Genomic DNA, 26,528 nt, shown 5'->3' with positions numbered 1-26,528 from the left:
CATATAACGCACGGACACTGAGGGAAGACGTGAAGATAGACGAGCTGGAAGAGGAAATCAGCAAGTTAAAATGGGACATTATAGGGTTATCCGAAGTCCGACGAGAGGGAGAGGATACGGAAATTCTCCAGTCCGGAAACTTGCTGTACCACCGGGAGGGCGACCAACTGTCCCAAGGGGGTGTCGGGTTCATCGTCAACAAGTCCCTCGTCAACAACATCGTTGAAATCGGAAGTGTGTCGACACGGGTTGCGTACCTCATCCTGAGAATATCTAAACGATACTCAATGAAGGTCATACAGGTTTACGCACCCACATCTAAGCACACCGATGATGAGGTCGAACTTGCGTATGAAGACGTATCGTCTGCCCTGCGTAAGTTCACTACTCATTTCACGGTGGTGATGGGAGACTTTAACGCGAAACTCGGAAAACAAGAAGGCGGCGAGACGAAAGTGGGGTCACATGGATTTGGAGTCAGGAACCATCGTGGGCAAATGCTGGCTGACTTCTTGGAGAAGGAGGGCCTCTATATGATGAACTCCTTCTACAAGAAGAAGCCACAAAGGAAGTGGACGTGGATTAGCCCCGATGGGAAGACTAAAAACGAGATCGACTTCATATTGACGGATAAGAAGCACATATTCAATGATGTCTCAGTGATCAGTAGGGTTAAGACCGGCAGCGATCACCGACTCGTAAGAGGCACTTTGAATATAAACTGCAAAATAGAACGCTCCCGTCTAATGAAGTCCACGCTCCGTCCTACTCCTGCTCAAATTCAAGATCCCGAAAGCTTTCAGTCTGAGCTTTGCGACCGCCTGATATGTTTAGAGAATTGCGTTACAGTTGACGATTTAAATAATAGGTTTGTGGAACTGTCCAAGAGGTAGGATCGAAATATTTTTCGTCCCGAACCAACCGAGGACCTCAAAAACTCTCAGATGGGACTCTGAGTCTCATAAGAGAACGGAGAGAAATGAGGTTGCAGTCTTCAGTTGATATGGTCGAATACAGACGTCTAAACAGACAGATCGCCAAAGCAAGACGTTGCGATATGAGACGCTACAATTGCAAGCACATTCAAGACGCAATTGAGCAAAACAAGGGCTCCAAAGTCTTTGCTAGAAATCGATCTGTTCGACAGACTCTGTTGACCCAACTGAAGACCGACAGTGGCAACACCGTTTCATCAGTGCCCGAAATTCTGGGAGAAATTGAGAGATTCTACGGACAGTTATACACCACAACACAAAACCCTATTACCAGCGGTGCTCACGACAGCCGAGCGCCACTCACCCGACACTATACCGAAGATATTCCGGACGTCAGTCTAGACGAGATTAGTATAGCTCTCAAACAGCTAAAAAACAACAAAGCTCCGGGAGATGATGGAATAACGACAGAACTTCTGAAAGCCGGCGGTAGACCGATTTTAATAGCACTTCGGAGGCTGTTTAATTCCGTCATACTCGAAGGCACAGGCCCGGAGGCATGGAGCAGAAGTGTAGTGACTTTGTTCTTCAAGAAAGGCAACAAAGCCCTATTGATGAATTATAGACCCATTGCACTTCTGAGCCATGTGTACAAGCTGTTTTCGAGAGTTATTACGAATCGTCTCGAGCAAAGACTCGACGACTTCCAGCCACCCGAACAAGCCGGGTTCCGAAAAGGCTATAGTACCATAGATCATATACACACGCTTCGGCAGGTTATACAGAAGACCGAGGAGTATAATCTACCTTTATGTCTAGCGTTTGTGGACTATGAGAAAGCCTTTGATTCTATTGAGCTCTGGGCGATGCTTCAATCCCTTCAGCGGTGCCATATAGACTATCGCTATATCGAGGTGTTGAGATGTATGTACAATGCTGCCACAATGTCAGTTCGATTACACGAACATAGCACAAAACCGATCCAGTTGCAAAGGGGCGTGAGACAGGGAGATGTTATTTCTCCGAAACTGTTCACCTGTGCACTGGAAGATGTTTTTAAGCTTGTAGAGTGGAAAAGACTGGGCATTAACGTCAATGGCGAATATATCTCTCATCTACGATTTGCTGATGACATAGTTATTATGGCGGAAACGCTGGAGGAGTTGGGCGAAATGCTCACAGACCTCAATGATGCCTCTAAACAAGTTGGGCTGAAAATGAACATGGACAAGACAAAGGTCATGTCGAACGAACATGTTTCATCATCGCCCGTAACTGTAGGAGGTGTCACCATCGAAGTTGTCGATCAGTATCCCTACCTAGGACAAGTGATCCGATTAGGTAAATCCAACTTCGATAAAGAGGTAGCTCGTAGAATCCAACTCGGATGGGCAGCGTTCGGGAAATTACGACACATCTTCACCGAAAACATACCTCAGTGTCTGAAAACAAAAGTTTTCAATCAGTGCGTGTTGCCAGTGATGACTTACGGAGCCGAGACGTGGTGCTTCACCAAAGGGCTTATCCACAAGCTCAGAGTTGCTCAGCGTGCTATGGAAAGGGCTATGTTAGGCGTGTCCCTGCGAGATAGGATTCGCAATGAAGAAATCCGCAGGAGAACTAAAGTTACCGACATAGCCAAAAGGATTAGCACGCTGAAGTGGCAATGGGCTGGCCACGTAGCCCGCAGAGCCGACGACCGCTGGAGTAGAAAGGTTCTGGAGTGGAGACCCCGTGTCGGCAAACGGCGTGTCGGTCGCCCCCCAACCCGTTGGTCTGATGATCTGCGGAAGGTAGCGGGAAGCCGCTGGATGCAGATGGCGGGTGACCGTTTGGGGTGGCGATCGTTAGGAGAGGCCTATGTCCAACAGTGGACTACAGAAGGCTGAGAGAGAGAGAGAGAGTACCATAACTGCTAGTTTCAATACTCTATCTATCGATAACAGACAATTACCAACATACGATTTTGACACATAAAAAGTTGCATTCTGTCAAAATCGTATGAAAGAAAGTAACTGTCAGCTATAAGCTATCGCTAGAGATAGTTTTTGAAACTGGCAGTTGAAGATAAGGAAGGAAGGTCGATCTAAAATTCTACCTACTAATAATTTTACAGAACAGTTTATAAGCAGAAAGGTGGATATGTAAGTTGGATTTTTTGGGTATTTATATGGAAAAAAATAAAGTTTTTAAGCTTCACTCACCATCCGGCACACGTCGTGCCCGCCGGCCACGCAGTCGTTGCACACGATGGAGCACAGGTTGTCGCCGAACTCGTTCATCACGTCGATCACCATGGATTTGAGGGTCGACTCTTCACGCGTTGGCAGCCCTGGAGGAGAGGGGGAAACTGTTGTTACTATAACTTAAAACGGTAGGTATTTTACATCCCTAATCATTTGTTTTGTGTGTTCATCTGTTTCTCTAATTTTTGAGGTCAGAGCTCGTAACAACGCGTCGTCGAGTTGAAGAGACCTTATTGCGATGATGCAGCGCAGTTTTATGTTCAAATCCTATGACCGAAAATGTGAATTTGTTATGTTGAATCTCTAGATAGAGGATTTTTGTGAATGACCTTTATTTGTTTAGTGAGAACAATTCCAGACTAATTATACAGATATATAAGAATGAGTAAAGCTTGGGAAGAAATGTTCAAAGAAATAAGATTTCATACCTATAGAATTATCCAAACGACTGACGTAGGTCTCATTCGCATCAAGCGGATCGTATGACTCAGCTGGACTCGTCTTCAGGTTCACAATATTCAGGTAGTTCAACAAGGCTCCATACAAATTCACTCGCATCTTCGGCGTCGACCCGCTCGACACTATAATCCAACTCAAAATCTTCTGCAGAATAAACTTTAGCGTCAGCGATTTGGTCTGCATAATCTGGTTTGACGGGCCGAAGAATGTCGACTCGAAATCTGTGGACTTTAGACTGGATTCTCTCTTCTGCATTATGTAGCAATGCCTCAGATTGACTAGCAACAGCAGTACCGTTCCCGAAGCTAGGTTTCCCAGCTGTGGTAAGACCTCAGCCGGTGGGATTTTGTTCAGCAAGTCCTGTAGTATGTTCAGGATGAGGTTCTTCTTCGCCTCCACGTCTAGTAAGTCGTTGGGCGCGACACAGAACAGGATCTCGGTGAGTTGTCGCCACGAGTCGTAGTAGTGCGTGACGGTGGCCGCCAGGTTGCGCCGCCGGTTCACTTCCGTCACGTAGTCAAGGACCTGGGGATGTAAAAATGGTGTCTAAACAAAGCTTGTTTTTATAGTACTCCAAGTTAGTCAAGGTCAATTGCCCCACTATCACGTAGGTATAGAAGATGATAATGAGGAAACAATCATAAATTGCCTTTGATTTTGACTGGAACGGTCGATTCGGAATCTGCAAACGCAATGACTTTGAATATGGTTATTGCATCATTCAGCTATACACGTAGGACCGTCGACCTTAGAAGGAAGTCGGTTGTGGCTGGGTAATGGTTTCGTCAAACATGACGCGTTACTAGTGCGCATCAGAGCACTAACTTGACGCCGCGCTATGACGCAAAGATGTGTTGTACTACTATGGTAAAATACCGTCAAACAGAGCGCTAGCGCTAGCTGGCTCGTCCTGTTTGACGGAATTATGTGGAGCTTGGCTTAAGCACCTATGTCCAGCAGAGGACGATTACGGGCTGATCATAACGACAGTAAGTTTAAAGTCTACTCCATACCTTCTGTATCTCCATGGAGACGAGCGTGCGCATGGCGGGCGTGGCGTGCAGCGCGAGCAGCTCGCGCGCCAGCAGCGCGTGCACGCGGGACACGCTGCTGATACCTATGTCACTATGTGACACACACGTACCTTCTGTATCTCCATGGAGACGAGCGTGCGCATGGCGGGCGTGGCGTGCAGCGCGAGCAGCTCGCGCGCCAGCAGCGCGTGCACGCGGGACACGCTGCTGATACCTATGTCACTATGTGACACACACGTACCTTCTGTATCTCCATGGAGACGAGCGTGCGCATGGCGGGCGTGGCGTGCAGCGCGAGCAGCTCGCGCGCCAGCAGCGCGTGCATGCGGGACACGCTGCTGATACCTATGTCACTATGTCACACACACGTACCTTCTGTATCTCCATGGAGACGAGCGTGCGCATGGCGGGCGTGGCGTGCAGCGCGAGCAGCTCGCGCGCCAGCAGCGCGTGCACGCGGGACACGCTGCTGATACCTATGTCACTATGTGACACACACGTACCTTCTGTATCTCCATGGAGACGAGCGTGCGCATGGCGGGCGTGGCGTGCAGCGCGAGCAGCTCGCGCGCCAGCAGCGCGTGCACGCGGGACACGCTGCTGATACCTATGTCACTATGTGACACACACGTACCTTCTGTATCTCCATGGAGACGAGCGTGCGCATGGCGGGCGTGGCGTGCAGCGCGAGCAGCTCGCGCGCCAGCAGCGCGTGCACGCGGGACACGCTGATGCGCTTGCCGCCCATACCTGGGGGGAGAGGATAATGTTACAGACAAGGCCAAAATATAATGTCACAAAATATGCTACAGTGCCAATGCCGCTAAAAGGACAATGTAGAAAGGACAGTGTGAAAAATAGATTCATTATGGTTGTTCGAATGTTAGGTACCCAAGTGGTATATACTTGATATTCTTGGGTTCAGCGAAGGTTACATTCAGTTAATCCCTTGAAAGTCTTCCGCGATCTCTCCCCATAAGAAGTTAATCGTAAGACTAGGCGCTCAGACAAAGTGTTTTTACTTAGGAGAGCTTGGCTGATGATGAGGCTCAGGATTAGTAAACCCGTGGTGACGTCATACAGCGCGATAGTCTACGTCTGTGCAAGTGAACATGCGGTGACGTCACACTACATGTTTACTAAAGCCTATCATACCCGTGGTGACGTCACACTGCGCCAGCGCGGCGCGGAGCTGCGTGGCGTGGAACAGCTCCCAGCGCGCCTCGGGCGTGGTGACGTCACACCGCCTATTTACTAGTGAGTCTCATACCCGTGGTGACGTCACACTGCGCCAGCGCGGCGCGGAGCTGCGTGGCGTGGAACAGCTCCCAGCGCGGCTCGGGCGCCGGCGCCACCACCACCGGCAGCCCCAGCAGCGCGCGCCGCAGCAGGCAGCGCTCCCACTCCTGGAATGACACATGTGTGCTGTGTAGGTAATCGAAGAAAATAAAGATACAGTAACAAAATGGCAGCCGGTGTAACGCCCGCGGATATATAAATACCTAGATAATAAAATTTACGGACCCACTTATGCTATCACACCGTATTTGTTAATACTACTACTTTCTAACGGCAGCCATTTTCACATTGTTTATTTACCGTGATATAGGTATGGAAAAAGAATTACGCGGTTAGGCGTGGGAGTGATGCGTCAAATGCTCATTTAGGCTAGTAGTAGTATGCTGAGACTCAAATGACGCAGGGCAGTACACGAAATCAGCAGCAGCATCAAACAATCTGGTCTGCTCGGTACTGCACAGCATGCAGCAGGCGCCTAGTCTTATTCAACGCTTTCCGGCTAATCTCTCATCTGCACCACCTGGCAGTTGCAATTTCAGGTCAAATCTGGTTAACTATACCGTACCTGTTGCGGCTGGTGCGTGGCGCGCAGCAGCGTGGCGGGGGCGGGTCCTGTAGGGGGGGAGGGTGTCTCTCACATGCTGTCACACATGACGCGGTACCTGGTGCGGCTGGTGCGTGGCGGGGGCGGGTCCTGTAGGGGGGGAGGGTGTCTCTCACATGCTGTCACACATGACGCGGTACCTGGTGCGGCTGGTGCGTGGCGGGGGCGGGTCCTGTAGGGGGGGAGGGTGTCTCTCACATGCTGTCACACATGACGCGGTACCTGGTGCGGCTGGTGCGTGGCGGGGGCGGGTCCTGTAGGGGGGGAGGGTGTCTCTCACATGCTGTCACACATGACGCGGTACCTGGTGCGGCTGGTGCGTGGCGGGGGCGGGTCCTGTAGGGGGGGAGGGTGTCTCTCACATGCTGTCACACAGGACGCGGTACCTGGTGCGGCTGGTGCGTGGCGCGCAGCAGCGTGGCCAGCGCGGAGTGGTCGCGCGCGGCGGCGCCCGCCTCGTGCGCGCACGCGCGGAGCACCCACGAGCGGGACGACAGCGTGGCGGGGGTGGCGGTCTGGGGGGGGAGGAAATGAGAATATGTTGAAAAAAAAAATTAAAAATATTTTATTTCTTTAACAAAAACGGTACAAAATAGTTTTATGGTTGCGACCTTCTATTAAGTGTAAAAACACTTGTGTTAGGAGGCCATGCTCTTCCGTAACAAAAAGATTTTCGTACATGCTATCGTAAAATATTAGGCAGGTTTACTTGCAAAAAGAAAGAAAAGAAATATGTTATATATTTTATGTCTCATTTATCAAAACGCACTGCAAAGGGCCGAGATCTAAAAAAAAACGCAGATTCATGCAGTCTCAGCGGTGTCAATTGATATTAAACATTCATTAATCTTATCAAATACGCTCAGCGCGCCGTGGTCAGTTAAACCAGATTCAATTGAGAAATTATTTCACCACGGTTGATAACACTAAATGGTAATAAAATACTTACAATGTGCGCAGATTTATAGTCAAAGTGAAAGGTAGCAAGGGCAAGGGCGCATAGGCCCTGTGTGTGTTACATCTTGTGCGTGTTACCTCCCGTGCGTGTTACCTCCTGTCCGTTTTATCTCCTATGCGGGTTACCTCCCGTGCGTGTTACCTCGAGGTTGACAGTGGCCTGCAGGTGGCGGCACAGGAAGTGCTCGCGCGTGCGCAGGAAGCGCAGCGCGGGCGGCGCGGTGGCGCACAGCTGTGCACTAGCACTATGCGCCCTGTGTCTAGTACCTCAAGGTTGACAGTGGCCTGCAGGTGGCGGCACAGGAAGTGCTCGCGCGTGCGCAGGAAGCGCAGCGCGGGCGGCGCGGTGGCGCACAGCTGTGCACTAGCACTATGCGCCCTGTGTCTAGTACCTCAAGGTTGACAGTGGCCTGCAGGTGGCGGCACAGGAAGTGCTCGCGCGTGCGCAGGAAGCGCAGCGCGGGCGGCGCGGTGGCGCACAGCTGTGCACTAGCACTATGCGCCCTGTGTCTAGTACCTCAAGGTTGACAGTGGCCTGCAGGTGGCGGCACAGGAAGTGCTCGCGCGTGCGCAGGAAGCGCAGCGCGGGCGGCGCGGTGGCGCACAGCTGTGCACTAGCACTATGCGCCCTGTGTCTAGTACCTCAAGGTTGACAGTGGCCTGCAGGTGGCGGCACAGGAAGTGCTCGCGCGTGCGCAGGAAGCGCAGCGCGGGCGGCGCGGTGGCGCACAGCTGTGCACTAGCACTATGCGCCCTGTGTCTAGTACCTCAAGGTTGACAGTGGCCTGCAGGTGGCGGCACAGGAAGTGCTCGCGCGTGCGCAGGAAGCGCAGCGCGGGCGGCGCGGTGGCGGGCCGCGCGCACAGCTGGTGCACCAGCCGGTAGCAGCTCTCGATCAGGTCTGTGGCTTGTCTGGAAATAATGAATGTTGAAGTAAATGAACTTTATTTGTTATCTTTTATGCGAAATTGCAAAACGTTTGCTAGTCGCGCCGACGATCAGTCCTATGAGCATATATTATTCTGAGATTGACATATCCACTTATTTTACGTCACATCCGCTCTAAGCAAATGCGTCACGTTTCAAAGATTTAAAGTTACCGAAGTTTTTTTGTACTATTCAACAATTATTTACTCATTTAAAAATATTGATGGTGGCATAATTCTGAAATAACAAAGTTTATTAAAAATAAAATATTTGACACACATGCATATTCTCTATTAGGGCTTCCTCTACATAGACATTTTCTACGGTTTTTTTTCTACGGGTCCAGCAGTATGGAGTGCAGGCAGGTGAGGGGGAACCCGCCCGCGCCCGGCTCGTTCAGGCAGCTGCGACTCACCTGCGGGTAGTGATGATGACCTTCCGACCGATTTCGGCCATGGCGACTGCCATCGACTCCTAACTTACTGTGACGCCTGAGGCGCACCAGCGCCAAAACCTAATGGGGGCTAACGCGTGTGAATTTGCCGCTAGGGGCGCTGGTGTTGACTGAGGTTAAGTGACATTTTACTTTTCATATAATTTGTTTGGCGGGCTTCGTGATAAATTATATTTTCGTTCATTTCCCTGTTGAAAAGTGATCTCTTCGCGAAATTATCGCAAATATGGATTATTTATCGATGAATGTGCAGTTGCGCATGCTTTGAAAGCTGAATTAAGGAAAAGAGGCGCATAAATAAGCGGTCTCAAAGAGCAGCTAATTCAGAGGTTAGTTTGTTTACTGTTTACAAACTTATTTTTTACGAAATGTATGCTTGTTTGCTTAGATAATAGCTATGTTTTTTCTTTTTACAGACACCAAGACTATGACCGTAACAGTAACTTGGTTGGAAACGTAGAGGACAGCATCATACAACAAAATGATTCAGTGTATACTGTTGAGTGGCCTTCAGAAACTTTGTATAGCAGTGTGAACACTAAAAATGAAACTCCAGATCTAGATATTGTCACCAATGAGTAACTACTTTGGAATTTATGCACAGTGTACGTACATACCGTCGCTCTTACGGTGAATGAAAACATCGTGATAAAACCTGCATATCTAGATTTTCGAACCCACAAACCTGCAGAGGACCAGCGTGGTAGGAAATGGTCCAAGCTTAGGAGTGGAGTTTAGACCTTAAGGCGATATGCACAAAGGCTCCATTCGAGTGAGCTAGGTGCAGGTACTGACACCCTCACAAATAATAGAATACTTAGTATACTATACTACCATTATTTAGTTTCAACTAACAACTCAACCAGCATTCATTGTGTGGATTACTAATGTGTTATATTTTTTGTATAGCAGTGTGTTTAAACGGAAAGGATAAATAAAAGTTAAATCAGTGTGTAACTCTTTTATTTTTATTGTATTTATTAAATGCCTAATCCTTATTTACATTATGTTCTTTCTGAAATTAGTTATAATGATTTTCACAAACACGGATAGACGGATAATAATTATTTCACAAGCCCTTTTTTAGAACAGTTTTATCACTTGGTAACATATGTCCTCCTTTTCTTTCCGAACATAACGCATCTGCACAACATTGCGGGATAGTAACTCGATATGATGATAGTTATTTTATAATGAATAAGCTTATAAGATTCAAGATTTTAAAACTTTATTTCGCGCCAATTTGATGAAGTCGCCTTTGATAAGTTTGACAGCTATGGTACCTCAACCTTAGTCGACAGTGGCGCCAACTGGTGAGCAAAAAAACGGTAGTCCCCATTGTGGCGCTGGTGTACCTTAAGATGGGTAATATAGCCAATTTTGGCGGTGAACTTCCTCGCACAGTGTGGACAAGTAAGAACACCGCCTTCATAATAATAGATGATGGCCGCAGGTGGCCGGTCTCTCAGTGCATCACGCTTTGCATTTAAGAAACCAGCCACCCTGAGTAGTGTGTAAATACTATACACACCTGTCCTCGTTGTTGGGCGGCGCGATGTGCTGGTCCAGCAGGTCCAGTATGGAGTGCAGGCAGGTGAGGGGGAACCCGCCCGCGCCCGGCTCGTTCAGGCAGCTGCGACTCACCTGCGGGTAGCGTGGTTAATGTTAGTGTGGATTGTGATATAAGATATGTAGGACTAAAATGGCCTTGGCCTTCTCGCGGGCAATGAAACAGTTCCACCTGACATTGCCGTTCCATATGTCACTACTCGCGAGTGTAATTTACTGACTAACAGTCGGAAGTCTAGTATTTTGATGAGGTAAAAACAAATTTTATAGTGAAAAGGAATCAAATCTATAACGTCATATATTACACTCACGTCAAATATGTGACGCTAACACTCAGCTGATATCTTAGGGTAAGACATGGCGTAGGGTTGTAGTGAGCCCTGCGAGCCTTCAGCCCATTCGTCGACATCTAACACTAACACCAAACTAACATTAATACAACAGTTATCAAATCTATATCACCACATATTACACTCACGTCTTCACTCAGCTGGTATCCCAGTAGGAAATGCGCAAAATTAGGTGCAGCGTAGGGCAGAGTTTGGTGCAGTAACTGTAGGATCCCTTCTTTGGCCTGTCGAAGTGAGTCGCCGGCGCCTTCCGCCCACTCGTCAGCTTCTAGCACTTCCACAAAGCCGTGTCTGTTGGGGAATAGAAATGAATTAACATTTTGTTGGGTTAGGTTACTTCTTTTTGGCGTGCTACCTATAGTGTTTGCCAATGTGTAGATTGGATCAGCTAGGGTCTAGGAAATCAGCAACTGTCAATTAAGTGAGTAATTGTCGGTCTATAGCTCGACAACTTCGTGCGCGACCCTCCTTGCGGGGTGAAAGACGTGGGAGGGACGAGGTAACCAAGGTGACAGCGGGTAGCGAGTTGTGTAGCGGGGAAGGGCAACGCGTGCACTGCACGTCATTATTACGGCAGTCTCGGCCGCGCAGCCGAGGCGGCCACATGTGTTGTAAAATCTGTCATAATCTGAGTTCGGCGCACATGAGACCACTGATCCTGAGACCATTAGTCTTAGGATGAGTGTTGAGGCCAGAACCTCCACAATCTTTGGAATATTTACCTTTTGAATTTTTACAATCATATTATTATTATCTATGATTCGCCAATAAAATAACGTCAAAAATCACAAATCGTATAATTTCGCAAATAGATTAAATCGCATTATAAAACTATATAATCTTCGGGGATTTTCTGTATAACCGTGTATCGAATCAGCCCTGAGTATAATGAGTAAGCCTATTACCCGACAGACTAAATGAATAAGATGATGAAGATGACGATGACGACGACAACGTGATATGGATAACATAAAATACTTTAACATAAATAAATACAAATACTCTGCCTATTAGTCTGTCCTCAACTGCCAACAATACTTTAAATGAATAAATAATCAAACCAGTTTTAAGAACCTTTTTATTAATCAACATAATTTACTCTTACATTACGTCACAAATAGTGACAAGTTATCGCGAGATTTATCCGGGCACACTTTTCTCCGTGTGTACTCTGTGTTCTAAAATGTCGTGCTACCTCGCCCCCGCCACTTCTTTCACCCCGCAAGGAGGGCCGCGCACGAAGTTGTCAAGCTATAGCTGCTAATTAATTTTCAGTTGCTTATTTCCATGGCACCATGGCGCCCGATATTATTATAATTTTTATGTAGACAGCTCCAGCTACTATCAACACGCGAAAAACATGCAACTCGCAACCAATAATATCTTTATATCTGTGTGCTTATTTATAACTATCCAGCTCTTCATAAGCCTAGTCCACACCGAACAATCCAGCGCGATCCAATAGCACACTGCAAGGATGTGTATACGTAAAAAAATCTACCTATGCTTTGGATCTACCAGTGTAAACGGCTATACGTGATTCAGGGAACATTCCCTTAGGCACCCCAGCTTATGCATACCTGGTGTAAGTATCAGCATGCGGCAGCAGCCGGGCTGCGGCGGCGGGCGAGCAGCAGCGCGTGAGCAGCGCCACGGCCGGCGCCCACACGCGCACCGCCGGCGTCGACAGCGCGCGGCACGCGGCTAGCAAAGGACACTCCTCTTTGGGGACTCCTGTTGGGAGATGGAGATGTTTTATGAAATGTGATGTTGAACGGATTTCTAGCTCAGCTATAAGTATGACAAAACAAATCGGTATGACTGTTTTCATTTAAAAGTTGTGAGTTTCCTCATGTAATACCTAAATAAACTCCGTTTAACGGGTGCTTAACGGTTTTTGACACATTCCTAAGGCATTTGACAACGCAACATCAGTTAAATATGTGTCTAAAAGTTGTGAAGCCCTATGTGTCTATTAGCACTCGAGCAGCCCGCGCTCCAGCAGCTGAGGCAGTGGATCTAGATGCAGGTGTAGCTACAAGCACTGACCCAGGAGCAGCTTGCTGAGGCCGACCACGACGAGCGCGCGGCCTGCGGCCCCCGCCGCCTGCGCCAGCGCGCGCTCCATGGCCAGCCCGCGCTCCAGCAGCTGCAGGCAGTGGATGGCGCACTTCTCTATGTATGGCTGTGGAGGAGAAGAGGTTATTTAAGAAAAAAATATAAATAATTAGGTTAGGAGTTAGGAAAGAAAAGATACATCCGAGCGCCGCTGTAACGAATGAAGATTTTACCGAACCGCCGAGCATGACATGCCATGATATTAAAAAGCAGCTTATTGTGGTGGTGGATTAGACCAGTCCTTAAGAGTCAATTAGCATACCTGTTGCGGCCCCCTATTAGGCAGCTCATCCACGGCTTCCCTCAGAGTCGTCAATATCATCCGCAGCAGCTCGTCCCCGGAGTGCAGCCGCAGCGCCACGTGCAGCGGCGGCGGCGCGCGCCCCGTCAGGTCGCTGGAGGAGGGCGTGTAGGAGGACAGCCAGAGGACGAGCAGCTCCAGGCAGAGGGACAGGATCTGTGGGAGAGAAAGTTTAGGACTTAGTCAAATATAAAGTAAAACTGCATCATTGGTCTTGTTCGTTTGTTTATTCGTAAGCTATAGTGACTCCTGCTGCCGCTTCAAGGGTTCGTCGTTATTAACGTAAATAAACGTAACTTTACCATACACAGCGCCGCATTTATGACGAAACGCGATCGTTTCCTCATAAATACGGCGCTATGATTAGAGGAACGCGTATTAAACGACTTTATCGAAGTCGATCCGGTATCATAGCGCCATATCATAATATATAGTCTCTCTTTCTCACTTACACCCTAGATATCTCACCCCAATGACACCTAAAACTGAAAACGACGCAACTTAACAAACATCTATTCTAAAGAAAGTATTAAGTTGCCTAGACGACGACAGATCCCTAGATGGCTAGAGTGGTAGACAAACCTGCGTCTTCTCCCGTGGCTTGGCGTAGCCCCGGTGCTGGTGGCGGAGCGCGCGCCGCGTGCAGGCTCCAGTGCCGCGCCCGCCAGCGCCGTAGGGGAACTCGCAGACAGGGAGATGAGGAGAGCGGAGCTTACCGCGACTCTGTATCGGTGACTTAAAGCATGACAGCTCTCGATCGTTCGATTTTAGGAAGCTCGATAGTGCGGATAGTGAGTCCTGGTAGCTTAGCGCGTACCGATTGACTACTCTTTCTTTCGGTTTCTTTCTTTCTCTCTCTCTCTCTCACGCACACACAAACACACACACTTACACCCTACATCCCTCACCTGAATCACCAAAACCTGCTAACTTAACTAACAACTTTTCCAAAGTATATAAAATCCTAAAGACTGTAGTCTAACCTGCGTCTTCTCCACGGGCTTGGCGTAGCTCCGGTGCTGGTGGCGCAGGGCCAGCTCGAGTGCGTGCCGCGTGCAGGGCTCCAGTGCCGCGCCCGCCAGCGCCGTAGGGGAATTCTTGGAAAGGGAGATCAGGAGGGTGAGGAACGCGCGGGAGAGGGGGTACTCTTCGATGCGGCATTCCACCTGTGGACGGGAAGATAGATTAGATAGAGTACTCTTTATTTGTACACAAAGGAATAGTTACAAATTTACATAATAACTTAATTTGCGTACATAAGGCGGTCTTATCTTATAGCGATCTCTTCCAGACAACCTTTGGATGGATGCACTGATAGAAATCGAAATAGGGTACAGGAAAGGATTTTTTTTGTTTGTTGAAGTTTTGTGAAGGTATCGGGGCAGTTTTGCAAGTCATCTAGGAGTGCTGCTGTGTGAGACACACTCATCTACAGGGTGCTGCAGTAGTCACCTCGGCCAGGTCACACTCATCTACAGGGTGCTGCAGTAGTCACCTCGGCCAGGTCACACTCATCTACAGGGTGCTGCAGTAGTTACCTCGGCCAGGTCACACTCATCTACAGGGTGCTGCAGTAGTCACCTCGGCCAGGTCACACTCATCTACAGGGTGCTGCAGTAGTCACCTCGGCCAGGTCAGACACACTCATCTACAGGGTGCTGCAGTAGTCACCTCGGCCAGGTCAGACACACTCATCTACAGGGTGCTGCAGTAGTTACCTCGGCCAGGTCAGACACACTCATCTACAGGGTGCTGCAGTAGTCACCTCGGCCAGGTCACACTCATCTACAGGGTGCTGCAGTAGTCACCTCGGCCAGGTCACACTCATCTACAGGGTGCTGCAGTAGTCACCTCGGCCAGGTCACACTCATCTACAGGGTGCTGCAGTAGTTACCTCGGCCAGGTCACACTCATCTACAGGGTGCTGCAGTTGTTACCTCGGCCAGGTCACACACACTCATCTACAGGGTGCTGCAAATGTTACCTCGCCCAGGTCACACACACTCATCTACAGGGTGCTGCAGTAGTCACCTCGACCAGGTCACGCTCATCTACAGGGTGCTGCAGTAGTTACCTCGCCCAGGTCACACACACTCATCTACAGGGTGCTGCAGTAGTTACCTCGACCAGGTCACGCTCATCTACAGGGTGCTGCAGTAGTTACCTCGGCCAGGTCACACTCATCTACAGGGTGCTGCAGTAGTTACCTCGCCCAGGTCACACACACTCATCTACAGGGTGCTGCAGTAGTTACCTCGACCAGGTCACGCTCATCTACAGGGTGCTGCAGTAGTTACCTCGACCAGGTCACGCTCATCTACAGGGTGCTGCAGTAGTTACCTCGACCAGGTCACACTCATCTACAGGGTGCTACAGTAGTTACGTCGGCCAGGTCACACTCATCTACAGGGTGTCACAATAGTTACCTCGGCCAGGCCACACTCATCTACAGGGTGTCACAATAGTTACCTCAGCCAGGTCGGCGGCCAGCCCGCGGCCGCGGCTATCACTAGACACGAGCTGCGCGGCGTCCAGCGCGGCGGCGACGCGGTCCGACACACTCATGTACAGTTGTACACTCATGTTGCATATCTACAGGGTGATCCAGTAGTTACCTCGGCCAGGTCACACTCACTCATCTACAGGGTGTCACAGTAGTTACCTCGCCCAGGTCACACTCACTCATCTACAGGGTGCTGCAGCAGTTACCTCGCCCAGGTCACACTCACTCATCTACAGGGTGCTGCAGTAGTTACCTCGGCCAGGTCACACTCATCTACAGGGTGCTGCAGTAGTTACCTCGCCCAGGTCACACTCACTCATCTACAGGGTGGTGCAGTTGTTACCTCGGCCAGGTCACACTCATCTACAGGGTGTCACAATAGTTACCTCGGCCAGGCCACACTCATCTACAGGGTGTCACAATAGTTACCTCAGCCAGGTCGGCGGCCAGCCCGCGGCCGCGGCTATCACTAGACACGAGCTGCGCGGCGTCCAGCGCGGCGGCGACGCGGTCCGACACACTCATGTACAGTTGTACACTCATGTTGCATATCTACAGGGTGATCCAGTAGTTACCTCGGCCAGGTCACACTCACTCATCTACAGGGTGCTGCAGCAGTTACCTCGCCCAGGTCACACTCACTCATCTACAGGGTGGTGCAGTTGTTACCTCGGCCAGGTCACACACACTCATCTACAGGGTGCTGCAGCAGTTACCTCGCCCAGGTCACACTCACTCATCTACAGGGTGCTGCAGTAGTTACCTCGGCCAGGTCACACACACTCATCTACAGGGTGCTGCAGTAGTTACCTCGGCCAGGTCACACTCATCTACAGGGTGCTGCAGCAGTTACCTCGACCAGGTCACACTCACTCATCTACAGGGTGGTGCAGTTGTTACCTCGGCCAGGTCACACTCATCTACAGGGTGCTGCAGTAGTTACCTCGGCCAGGTCACACTCACTCATCTACAGGGTGCTGCAGTAGTTACCTCGGCCAGGTCACACTCACTCATCTACAGGGTGCTGCAGTAGTCACCTCGGCCAGGTCACACTCATCTACAGGGTGCTGCAGCAGTTACCTCGCCCAGGTCACACTCACTCATCTACAGGGTGGTGCAGTTGTTACCTCGGCCAGGTCACACTCACTCATCTACAGGGTGGTGCAGTTGTTACCTCGCCCAGGTCACACTCACTCATCTACAGGGTGGTGCAGTAGTTACCTCGGCCAGGTCACACTCATCTACAGGGTGCTGCAGTAGTTACCTCGGCCAGGTCACACTCACTCATCTACAGGGTGGTGCAGTTGTTACCTCGGCCAGGTCACACTCATCTACAGGGTGCTGCAGTAGTTACCTCGGCCAGGTCACACACACTCATCTACAGGGTGTCACAGTAGTTACCTCGCCCAGGTCACACACACTCATCTACAGGGTGGTGCAGTTGTTACCTCGGCCAGGTCACACTCATCTACAGGGTGCTGCAGTAGTTACCTCGCCCAGGTCACACACACTCATCTACAGGGTGTCACAGTAGTTACCTCGCCCAGGTCACACACACTCATCTACAGGGTGCTGCAGTAGTTACCTCGGCCAGGTCAGACACACTATCATCTACAGGATGTTCCAATAGTTACCTCGGCCAGGTCAGATACACTATCATCTACAGGGTGTTACAATAGTTACCTCAGCCAGGTCGGCAGCTAACCCACGCCCGCGGCTATCACTAGACACGAGCTGAGCGGCGTCCAACGCGGCGGCGACGCGCGGCGCCGTGGCCGCGTAGCCGCCTAACGCTGCCAGGGTCAAGCAGAGTTCCGCTTTCAGTTGCAGGGGGATGTGGCATGAGATCAGACCTGTGAAGAGCGGAACCATTAAAACTCATATATGTCCAGAGGGTCGATAACGACCCACTTATGTTTTTTTGCATATTTGCACTTAGAATCTGAATCTTAAACATATACCAAAGTAAAACCACTTGATCATAAATCTAGTTCTGGGCATACCTATATGGGTTAACATTGATCATGGCAAAGGTAAACGGCCAGAAAGTTCATGATCTATCACGTGAGTCAAACGGTGTAAGGGCCGCGACCTGAGGTGCGTTTTTTTGAAACTTGGGCCAGTTTAGGTATAGTTTGGCGGGAGCTATCGGCGTCGATTTTGGAAACATCTTTGCTTAGGATACAAAATAGATGTAGGTATCGGCACCAGTCCCAGTGATAGTGACTTTATATCAGATTTTACACAAACACACAGCAGGCAGTCTCTTCCAGGCCACCTGCGGGTGTCCACATACCGAACATGACGTTGACGGCGTCCCACTGCAGGTTCTCGCAGATGGCGATGCACGCCGCTTGGTCCTCGCGAGCTACTGCTGCTATCACCTTCAGCGCGGCCATCATGGCCTCCACCTGGCGACGACAACATGATTAGTACTCAGAAATTATACACATTCTCTTAGCTTCATTACCTATTCCGGAATCGGAACTTTTACAGAAAGGGGATTAGATAAAAGAACTCCGTCGTCGTCATCTCCTACGATGAAGCCCAGGACAGAAGATTGGTCGAATAATTGTGGCGTACCAGCAAAATAGCTCTGACTCAGCATTTGCTGTATATAAACTATCTGTGCACATACCTCCTCCTGCCTGACCTGCAGGCGGCCGGGGCGCGCGGCGGGCGTCACGATGGCGGTGGCGCCGAGCGAAGACGCCTGCAGCTGGTCCGAGAATGGATTCGCGTCCACACGGAGATTCCTGCGGATGAAATTACATTTAGTTATTTTAAAATAATTTTGATTCTGACGACAGGTTAATCGATAGACGGTTCACCAAGATCTGTATAGGTTGTTTTGTTTCAAAAGTTACCACAGAACGCAAATCAAGATTCTGGCGGACCGGCTGTCCAATAAAGTATCGATGATAATCGCAGTTTCGAACCGAATCTCCCGCGTTTTTCGTAATATGGCTACGTACTAATCTGTCTGAAACTCATACGTTTTTAGAGCTGTTGTAGACAGTTAACTATAACAAGAAAGCTGCAGCACAGTCGTGACGTACTAGTGCACTAGCTGGGGACACACTCACTGAGGCCCCGGAACAGCGCCCCCGGTCAGGGAACACAGCAGCACTGTACCCCATCCAAGATAACGAGATAAAGGTCGACCAACTGGCGTCATAACTGCGCGTACGAGTGACAAGGACAGATATTATATATTCTTTTTATCGTCATCTTGGATGGGGTATAGTTGTAGGCATGCAGCCCCCGGCACAGCGCCCCCGGTCAGGGAACACAGCAGCACATGCTGAGCTGGTGCCGTTTTGACGCTCTGGACAGCAACCTTGTTTGTTTGTACTGTATTGTATTATTATTGTGTTATTTTGTAGTATTTTCCCCTTTTTCTGTTTTTATTGTTCAGTGTGTCAAATAATTGTTTCTTTCTTTCGTTCTTTCTAACTCACTGTCTGTAGGCGAGCAGCGCGGTGAGCAGGTGGTGCGCGGAGACGGGCGCGCCGCACAGCAGCGGCCAGGCGGGCGGCGCGGCCAGCGACGCCAGCGCGCGCAGCCCCCGGGACAGCGTGCCCCCGGACAGGGAGCAGAGCAGCCGGACTAGTTTGTAGAGGGTTGCTGAGCGGCCGCCGGACCTAGATATAGGCAAGACATAGATAATATCATTTAACAATAACTACACTCCAATTTCTTTTTTTTTTAACTGTAGCGGGGTAGTAGCTGTAGTCGCAAGAGCTGTAGTTGATTTGGAGTTTGTTTTAATTAGGATTCGTTAATATTATGTGAAAGGAATAGGATTTTAATCATTATGGAGTGGAGACGCCACGGGTCTCCCCGGTACAACAACGTAAAAAAGCTTGCTTGTTATTAACGGCATCTTTAGAGGTAGAAGCCCTGCCAAGGCGCTATCCGCGGGTGGAGCCATCAGTTTATGTTTCAAATTAAAATGGTGTGTCCAATTGTGATAAGGACATATAAGGCAGATATTCTATACAATTATAGTAAACATAAACATACCTATAAGTATGCGACTGCACAGTATCACAAGCCTGCCAGTAATCATCCCTCAATCGTCTCGGATCGTTCTGGTACAACTTCTCTATACATCTCAGAAAGGCGTCGAAGCGAGAGCGCGCGGCGGCGGCGGCGGGCGGCGCGGCCACGCCTTCTGAAGAGTACATCTGGACCGCTCGGGACGCTTCGTCCGCTCTGGGGGAAGAGGTTAGACAGGTTACAATTAAGTACCATATAACTTTATTGGAAAACATACAAAATAAACTAAGTTACAAGTAAGTTATGTAAAAAAATGTGGGCGGAATAGCGAGCCGAGCGTCGCCGGTCTACAGCTCTACAAGATGCAGTAGATACACTCAAAACCTAACGTCACAGTAACATACGGCACAAGGAACTCACTTAACTTTTATCTCCAAAAGCCTATACATATAGAACATGTCTGCACAGCTAAGAAGCCGTAGTTTGGGCCTCAACCGAACATTCAAACACCTGCGTGGTTACACACACTCACATACACAACACTCACTTGACTCTCATCTCCGTGAGCTTGCTGTGCATGAGCAGCACGAAGTCCGTGAGCAGCGCGTGCAGCCGCCGCTGGTAGTACTCCTCGCGCACCACCGCGCCCGCCGTCGTGGAGAGCAGCACCTCGTCTATGTACTCGAACACCTGAAGAAGTAGTCATTACAATTAGAATACGCTCTATTTGCACCATAAAACATACCTATAAACAAAACAAAAGTCATTGTTTGGGGCCAGACACTGATAATAAGAAAATGGCGGCCAGACGACAGAAGACGTTGCCTTTATTAACGAATCATCGTTTTTGCTTCAATATTAGACGAATAGTAGCATAGCGGCAGTAAGTGTATATAATATGTAAGTGTATGTATATTGTATACGTTGGGCACAACCTGGGCAGTCAGCAACTGATGCTTTTGTGACACGTCAATCGAGGAGGCTCCTTCAGTGCCCCTCATAATTATATAACAGTACATACCTTCCCATCCACAGCGGCGTCCACCAACGCCTCATCATGATCCAGCAGGTCGGCCCGCAGCTCCTGCCCCGAGGACCGAAGCAGCGACTGTGGCGCCCTCTTCAACGCCGCCAGCGCCAGACCGAGAGATAGCTGGCACAGAGCTCTGATGCCTGGGAATGGGGGTGAAATTATAGTTTAGATATACAGGGTGTTGCAAAAAGGGTATACTAAGCCGAAACCTACGTGTGCAGCATGTTATATCTACATAAATCAGCCACATAATTTACAATAAAAACATAAGGGGCGTGGCCGTTGCACGTGAAATTAGAACTAATGCCTGGGAATAATGTTGCAATTACAATAAAAAAGATTGCGACTGTGGCGACCTCTTCAGAGCATCCTGGCGTATATTATTTATCGATTTATAAATTATATTTTGTTAGGAATATAATCTTTCTTAAAACTCAACCTTAAATAACCTAAGACGATCCATTTCGCAGGTTTTTTTTATTTCGTCCGCTTCAAATTTGGAACTGGCTTCAAATTGCTCCCATAATCATCTTACCTGAAGAAGTCTTCTCGCCGGCGTCAGCAGCGGACTGGTTGGGGTTGGTGGGCGGCGCCAGCTCGTCCAGCAGCGCGGAGATCAGCTCCGGGTCCTGGATAAGGGGCAGCTTCTTGGCCAACTCCTCGCCGTCTTCACGTCTGGAAAGAAGAAGGGAGTTTTGTGATCAAGCCATCATGGTTTTGGAACATCGCAAGAAATAACAGATGTTGTCAGATTTAAAACTACAAGTGTTGCAAAAACTGTTTGTTGGTCATGCTGCACACGTAGGTTTCGGCTTAGTATACCTATCCTTTTTTGCAACACCCTGTTGGTATACATGTAGCGCGTAACTTATGCAACCTTGTTGTAGCGCTCTTTCAAGGGGCTTATATCAAGCTTATTGCGATCATCCACTGATGATCACTCACTCATTATCATAATAAAAGCAGCACCCTGGTTAATAAAGAAACTAAAACAATATGATATATATATATAGCATGTAGTAAACGATTTACCTGTGCAAGACGGATAAGTCTAGCGCGTACAGCAGAGCCATGTGCAGAGAGAGCGAGATCTCGTCGAACTCGCGTTGCCCTGCCGCGTTTGTTTGCTGCAAACATACAAACATATATTTACTAAGGGTTGTAGCATAAGTGGTACAGAAGTCATAAGGGGGTACCTACTAGGGGCTTTGGGAAATTATAGTTCGTGAGTTTACCAGATAAAAACAGAGGTCGTTTTCGAAGCATCTATACAAAACAAACATGTGTGTTCTAACCTCAGCAAGCAGTCTCAATAGTATGTCCCTGGATAGCCCTCGTTGTGCAGACGCGGCAAACACCACGCCGGCAAGAAGTTTCCTGTAACAAAACAAACATTACAGTAAACTCATAAGTCTAAAGGCCGCGTCCACGACGCCAGCAGGCGTAGCGGCCGAAGCCGTGGCCTTAGAGGCGGAGGTTTGTACGTAATTTTCCGCCACAAAGTAAATAATACTAGTAAGTGTCGCCACCCCACCCACTTCGCCATCTTCGGCCTAAAAAAGGGCATATAACTATAATATTAGAGTGAATTACTTAACTATCCTTATTATTATCACCTGGTGGTCTCGATAGTGTCGACGAGCGGCGCGTAGTGCGAGCGCGGCGGCAGGGCTCTATTCGCCTGCAGAAGCTCCAGCTCCGCTCCCAGCGAGAAGGTTTGTAGCGCGTCGAGGCAGGCGCCGAGAAGGCCGCCGGAGACTAGTTGTTCCACGTAGCGAGTGACGTATTTGATTATCTCGTCGCGCGCGTTTATTGACCTGGGGAAATAGTGATATGTTCATATAGCTATGTTTTTCAGTGAAAGAAAAATTGTAATCCATGATAAACCATATTGTTACTATATTTATGTAAAATCTATGGAATTGAAAGCACCACCTATACAGTCTGCTAACGCAGCTTTCCAGCGCAGGCAGTCTGTGTTTGCCCAACATCTCTCTAAATACAAAATCTAATTTTTAGTGAGTTGGTGACAAACACTAGAGCTGGATAACATATATTCTTTTCTATTCTATTAGAATAGAAATAGCTGCTCAATGTGATGAAAGGATTAGGCAGTCAGATTAGCATCAATCACTTGGCCTCTGGTTCCATGAACCATTTCTACAAAAAATCCAAAACCTCACCAAGAAACCCCATCCTGCGCCATGACAATCTCCTTCAGCGCCTGCGCCAGCGAGCGCTTGCCATCATAGTACAGCACCACGGCCACCAGCCCGCGCGGCAGGCCCGGGTGCCGCGGCGCCTGCCGCTGCGCCGTGTGGACGAGCTCGAGGGAGAGGTACTCGTTCACTGAGTACATGTCTGTTGGGGGAATGTTGTAGAGGGTTATTTTTTGTGAACATGCAATGGAGAGAAAAACTTAAAGCTAATTACAGATAGTGCCTTAGGCAACAGTGCCTAATTCTCTAGTTGTAATTGGTTGGTTCAGTCGCCATTTGTAACTGGTCAATGTAATTGGTCCGAACCTGAAACACACACTTGATTGTGTTGCCAAAGTGGCTGTGATTTTCTTCACCATTGGGTTAATATAATCAAAAGCAGTTGTTGATCTCATTTTCAGGTTGCATTTTGTATACTTACCACATTTTTGTCTGTTTCTATTTCTATTTATACCACTTCTTTTTATTTTGTGGCCTGCATTACTGGTAAGATTAGTGGCAACTTTTTGTTGTTGTTAAGAGTTATGTGATGTGTATTCACACATAAATAAATAAATAAAGAAGAATGATTGTATTTAGTTGAAACAAGTCCAACTCTTTGTTATAAGCATATCTTCTCAGTAGTGGTGATTCTTGGCTGATGACAGTAGTACAAAATAATAAAATCAAAATGCATAATTTAAAATGTGAGACACAGTTACCAGACAATATGATAGCCTCTTCAACTAATTCCTTGGAGAGCAAGGTCCTCCCAATACTGGGCAAGTTGACTCCTTCTGATATCCCTCTCCGGATCTCATCTCGGCTGGTGGGGTTCTTGGGCTGCAATTAACATTACAAATAAAAAATTAGAAAAATAAAAAATATGGTGTCTATAGCCATGGAGGTTATTCTTAAACTAAAGAATTTGCAACAGTCACAGGTGTAGAAAATGAATATGCTTTTTTAGCCTAAAGTAAAGTAAGACTAAAAAGAAAATTGATCAGGGGAAGGGTAATTCATCAAATGATTTTCCTACTCTCCACTAAAAATATAATGCATTTATGTGGCTCATTAAAACTTACAGGGTTCTTTAACAAAGACAGGAATGTTTGTTTGTGCCTCCTCAGCACAGCTTCAAACGTGTGCACAGCGTATGGAGGCCCGTTGCCTTCCCGCGTCAGGTAGCCCTCCACCACCGCCACCAGCTCCTTGTACGGGGTCCATAAGTCTTCTGTTGCTGTACCTGCGAAACAATTTGGTATAGAAGGACATAACTAAATAACATAACCTATGGAAACTTTGTAATTGTAAAAGTCATTTTATAAAGCGTTGTTCATAAAACTGGAACTATGTGTGGGTTAAAAAAGCACCGCGATAAATCAAACGTAACTAAAAACGAGCGTAAAATAAGATAAATCAATTTTATGCCTTCGTACCGCCAAGAATAATATAGGTTATAATTTCGAATTTACCTTCGCTTATATCCATCTCGCTTGTTGTAACTCTTTCAGTAAGATGATAAACACTCTAAAGTCTCACTACAGCAAATAGCTAGCACATTATCTTGAGAAGATTCCACAGTAAAATAAAAACAATCCCAGCTCGTCGTTTTCAAACAATTTAAATTTTATTTTATGTCATTTACAGTTTTTTTTCTTAAAATCACAGATCAAAATCGCATGTTTTTTCAATAGCCGGAAATACACTAGTGAAGTGGAGAAGCAAGTCGAACCGTTCACAGAGCAAAAAATTAATTGCATCTGACGTTAATGACATTTAGATGCACCACAGAATATTAATCGTAAACAAAATAATGATGGGCGATTATCACAGGGGTATAATCGTGACAGTTCTGACATTGCGAAAAAGAGACGCTTAGCTACATTAAGCGTAAGAAAGAAACGTTAAGCTGTAAATATTTTTTTTCCTTTTTGCTGTGGCGCCTGTTTACGTCAGTTCTCTGTGCCAAACAATGAAACAAATGAAAAATCTGTGCCAAACAAAGGCTGACAGTTACAACAAAATTTTCTAAATGCTATTTATTTTTGATTTGCTAGTGATTTGTGGGTGTTTATTAAGTTTATTAGACTATTATCATCACTTAACGAGTGTGTGACATGGGTGGGTGGATTTTGTTCGGTTGTACAGAGCATATTGAACGAAAACACGATGGAATGATGGATGAGATATATTTTCACATGTAAGTAGATACTATCAAGTTTAACAAGCTTACATTCATCATAGTACTATCTATTGGCTCGATTTTAATATAAAACGATACTAATTTTAATACTGTAAGGTCTTTTAGTATCAGTTTTAAGTAAAAATTACGAGGTACCATATCATAACAAATCACATGGGGTTGCAAGTTATTGAAAATTTATTTTACCCACAAATATTATAGTATGCAAAGAAAATACTAGAAATTGTAACGGACTCGGGTTGGGTTTACAAATGGGGCGCACGAATTCGATTTTTGTGAAGATTGTATTTTGTAGAAGTCATTCTCCTCTTTCAAATGAGGTGCCTCTCATTGTGAGGAAACGTTCGTTTCTTTTTTTTCTTCCATGTGTGATTTCTTCTGTATAATATAAAGTTTATTGTATTGATACGAAATACGTGTTTCCTTTAAAAAAAACCCCATCACATATTTGGCCCACGATTATAATGCTCATGCTCATCCATTTATCTCTTTCATAGGTTTCCGACAGAAAAAAAAATATCAAGAAAATGGATAGACATTACCGGTCGCACAAATTGGGAACCAAGGAAACATACAAAAATTGTGTTCGGCACATTTTGAAGAGGATTGTTTCGATTGGACGAAGACAATGAATTATACAATCCACTCAGTTTGTGTATATTAAATAATTATATTGAAATCAAATAAGTATGAGTAAAGTTTTTTTTCTTATATCGTCGGTTGACAGGAAAAACTCACTAAGGCTGATTTTTCAATATTCAGATAAATGTTATCTGGGTAATACAAACATTGAGAAACATTGAGACGCAACAGCATCAAAATTATTTCCCAGCAAAACTTTTGTCTGGCTATTGAAAAATTAGCCTTTAGTGTCTTTTTCCTATCAACCGACGATATACTCAAGTTTTGTTTTTGTTATTATGATAAGTTAAATTTCCCCATATTTAGGTTTTATTTTTTTGTCGGCAACATCTATGGTTTGAGTGAGAAAGAGAATAGTGCACACGGCGATTGCGAATCTATTTGTAGTTGATCTGAGGCGATTATGAATGACAGCAATAATCGAATGGTTTGATACCACTAATGTCAATAATCGAATTTGCAAACCACTAACCACTAATTTTCATAATCGAATGATGAAATGAATTATGAATGATGAATACTTTCCTTCGAATGACACTATTTGAATAAGAGGAAAAGAGACGACGCAATACATTCAATATTGACATCTCGCTCTTTCCAATTCGAATGATGTTTGAATGATTCAAGTTGTCATCAAAAAATGAGTTTTGTTTATAAGGCATAGAGTTTTATTTTAGGTGACAAGACTGAT

At 47.3% G+C, this 26,528-nt stretch overlaps 1 protein-coding gene across 1 annotated transcript in view; it reads right to left on the bottom strand.

Annotated features, from left to right (window-relative positions):
- Window positions 1-24,637, bottom strand: part of LOC105383681 (nuclear pore complex protein Nup205) — a 35,742-nt gene extending 11,105 nt beyond the window's left edge. The window contains exons 1-27 of the mRNA XM_048626072.1: window positions 24,465-24,637; window positions 24,075-24,235; window positions 23,712-23,832; window positions 22,975-23,152; window positions 22,408-22,608; window positions 22,087-22,168; window positions 21,824-21,918; window positions 21,327-21,466; window positions 20,780-20,931; window positions 20,306-20,448; window positions 19,783-19,974; window positions 19,218-19,400; window positions 18,395-18,512; window positions 18,053-18,167; window positions 17,440-17,609; window positions 14,237-14,419; window positions 13,215-13,409; window positions 12,884-13,019; window positions 12,415-12,568; window positions 10,963-11,125; window positions 10,447-10,559; window positions 8,302-8,446; window positions 6,964-7,092; window positions 5,945-6,080; window positions 5,309-5,424; window positions 3,610-4,165; window positions 3,140-3,267 (exon numbers count right to left, since the gene is read on the bottom strand). Coding sequence (XP_048482029.1) covers window positions 3,140-3,267; window positions 3,610-4,165; window positions 5,309-5,424; window positions 5,945-6,080; window positions 6,964-7,092; window positions 8,302-8,446; window positions 10,447-10,559; window positions 10,963-11,125; window positions 12,415-12,568; window positions 12,884-13,019; window positions 13,215-13,409; window positions 14,237-14,419; window positions 17,440-17,609; window positions 18,053-18,167; window positions 18,395-18,512; window positions 19,218-19,400; window positions 19,783-19,974; window positions 20,306-20,448; window positions 20,780-20,931; window positions 21,327-21,466; window positions 21,824-21,918; window positions 22,087-22,168; window positions 22,408-22,608; window positions 22,975-23,152; window positions 23,712-23,832; window positions 24,075-24,235; window positions 24,465-24,480 — 4,221 coding nt within the window. The 5' untranslated portion in view covers window positions 24,481-24,637. The remainder of the gene's footprint in view (window positions 1-3,139; window positions 3,268-3,609; window positions 4,166-5,308; window positions 5,425-5,944; window positions 6,081-6,963; window positions 7,093-8,301; window positions 8,447-10,446; window positions 10,560-10,962; window positions 11,126-12,414; window positions 12,569-12,883; window positions 13,020-13,214; window positions 13,410-14,236; window positions 14,420-17,439; window positions 17,610-18,052; window positions 18,168-18,394; window positions 18,513-19,217; window positions 19,401-19,782; window positions 19,975-20,305; window positions 20,449-20,779; window positions 20,932-21,326; window positions 21,467-21,823; window positions 21,919-22,086; window positions 22,169-22,407; window positions 22,609-22,974; window positions 23,153-23,711; window positions 23,833-24,074; window positions 24,236-24,464) is intronic.
- Window positions 24,638-26,528: the final 1,891 nt, after the last annotated feature.

This window comes from Plutella xylostella, chromosome 15, assembly GCF_932276165.1.
Source record: "Plutella xylostella chromosome 15, ilPluXylo3.1, whole genome shotgun sequence".
NCBI classification, from domain to species: Eukaryota; Metazoa; Arthropoda; class Insecta; order Lepidoptera; family Plutellidae; genus Plutella; species Plutella xylostella.
This window is presented reverse-complemented; position numbering and strand designations above follow the sequence as displayed.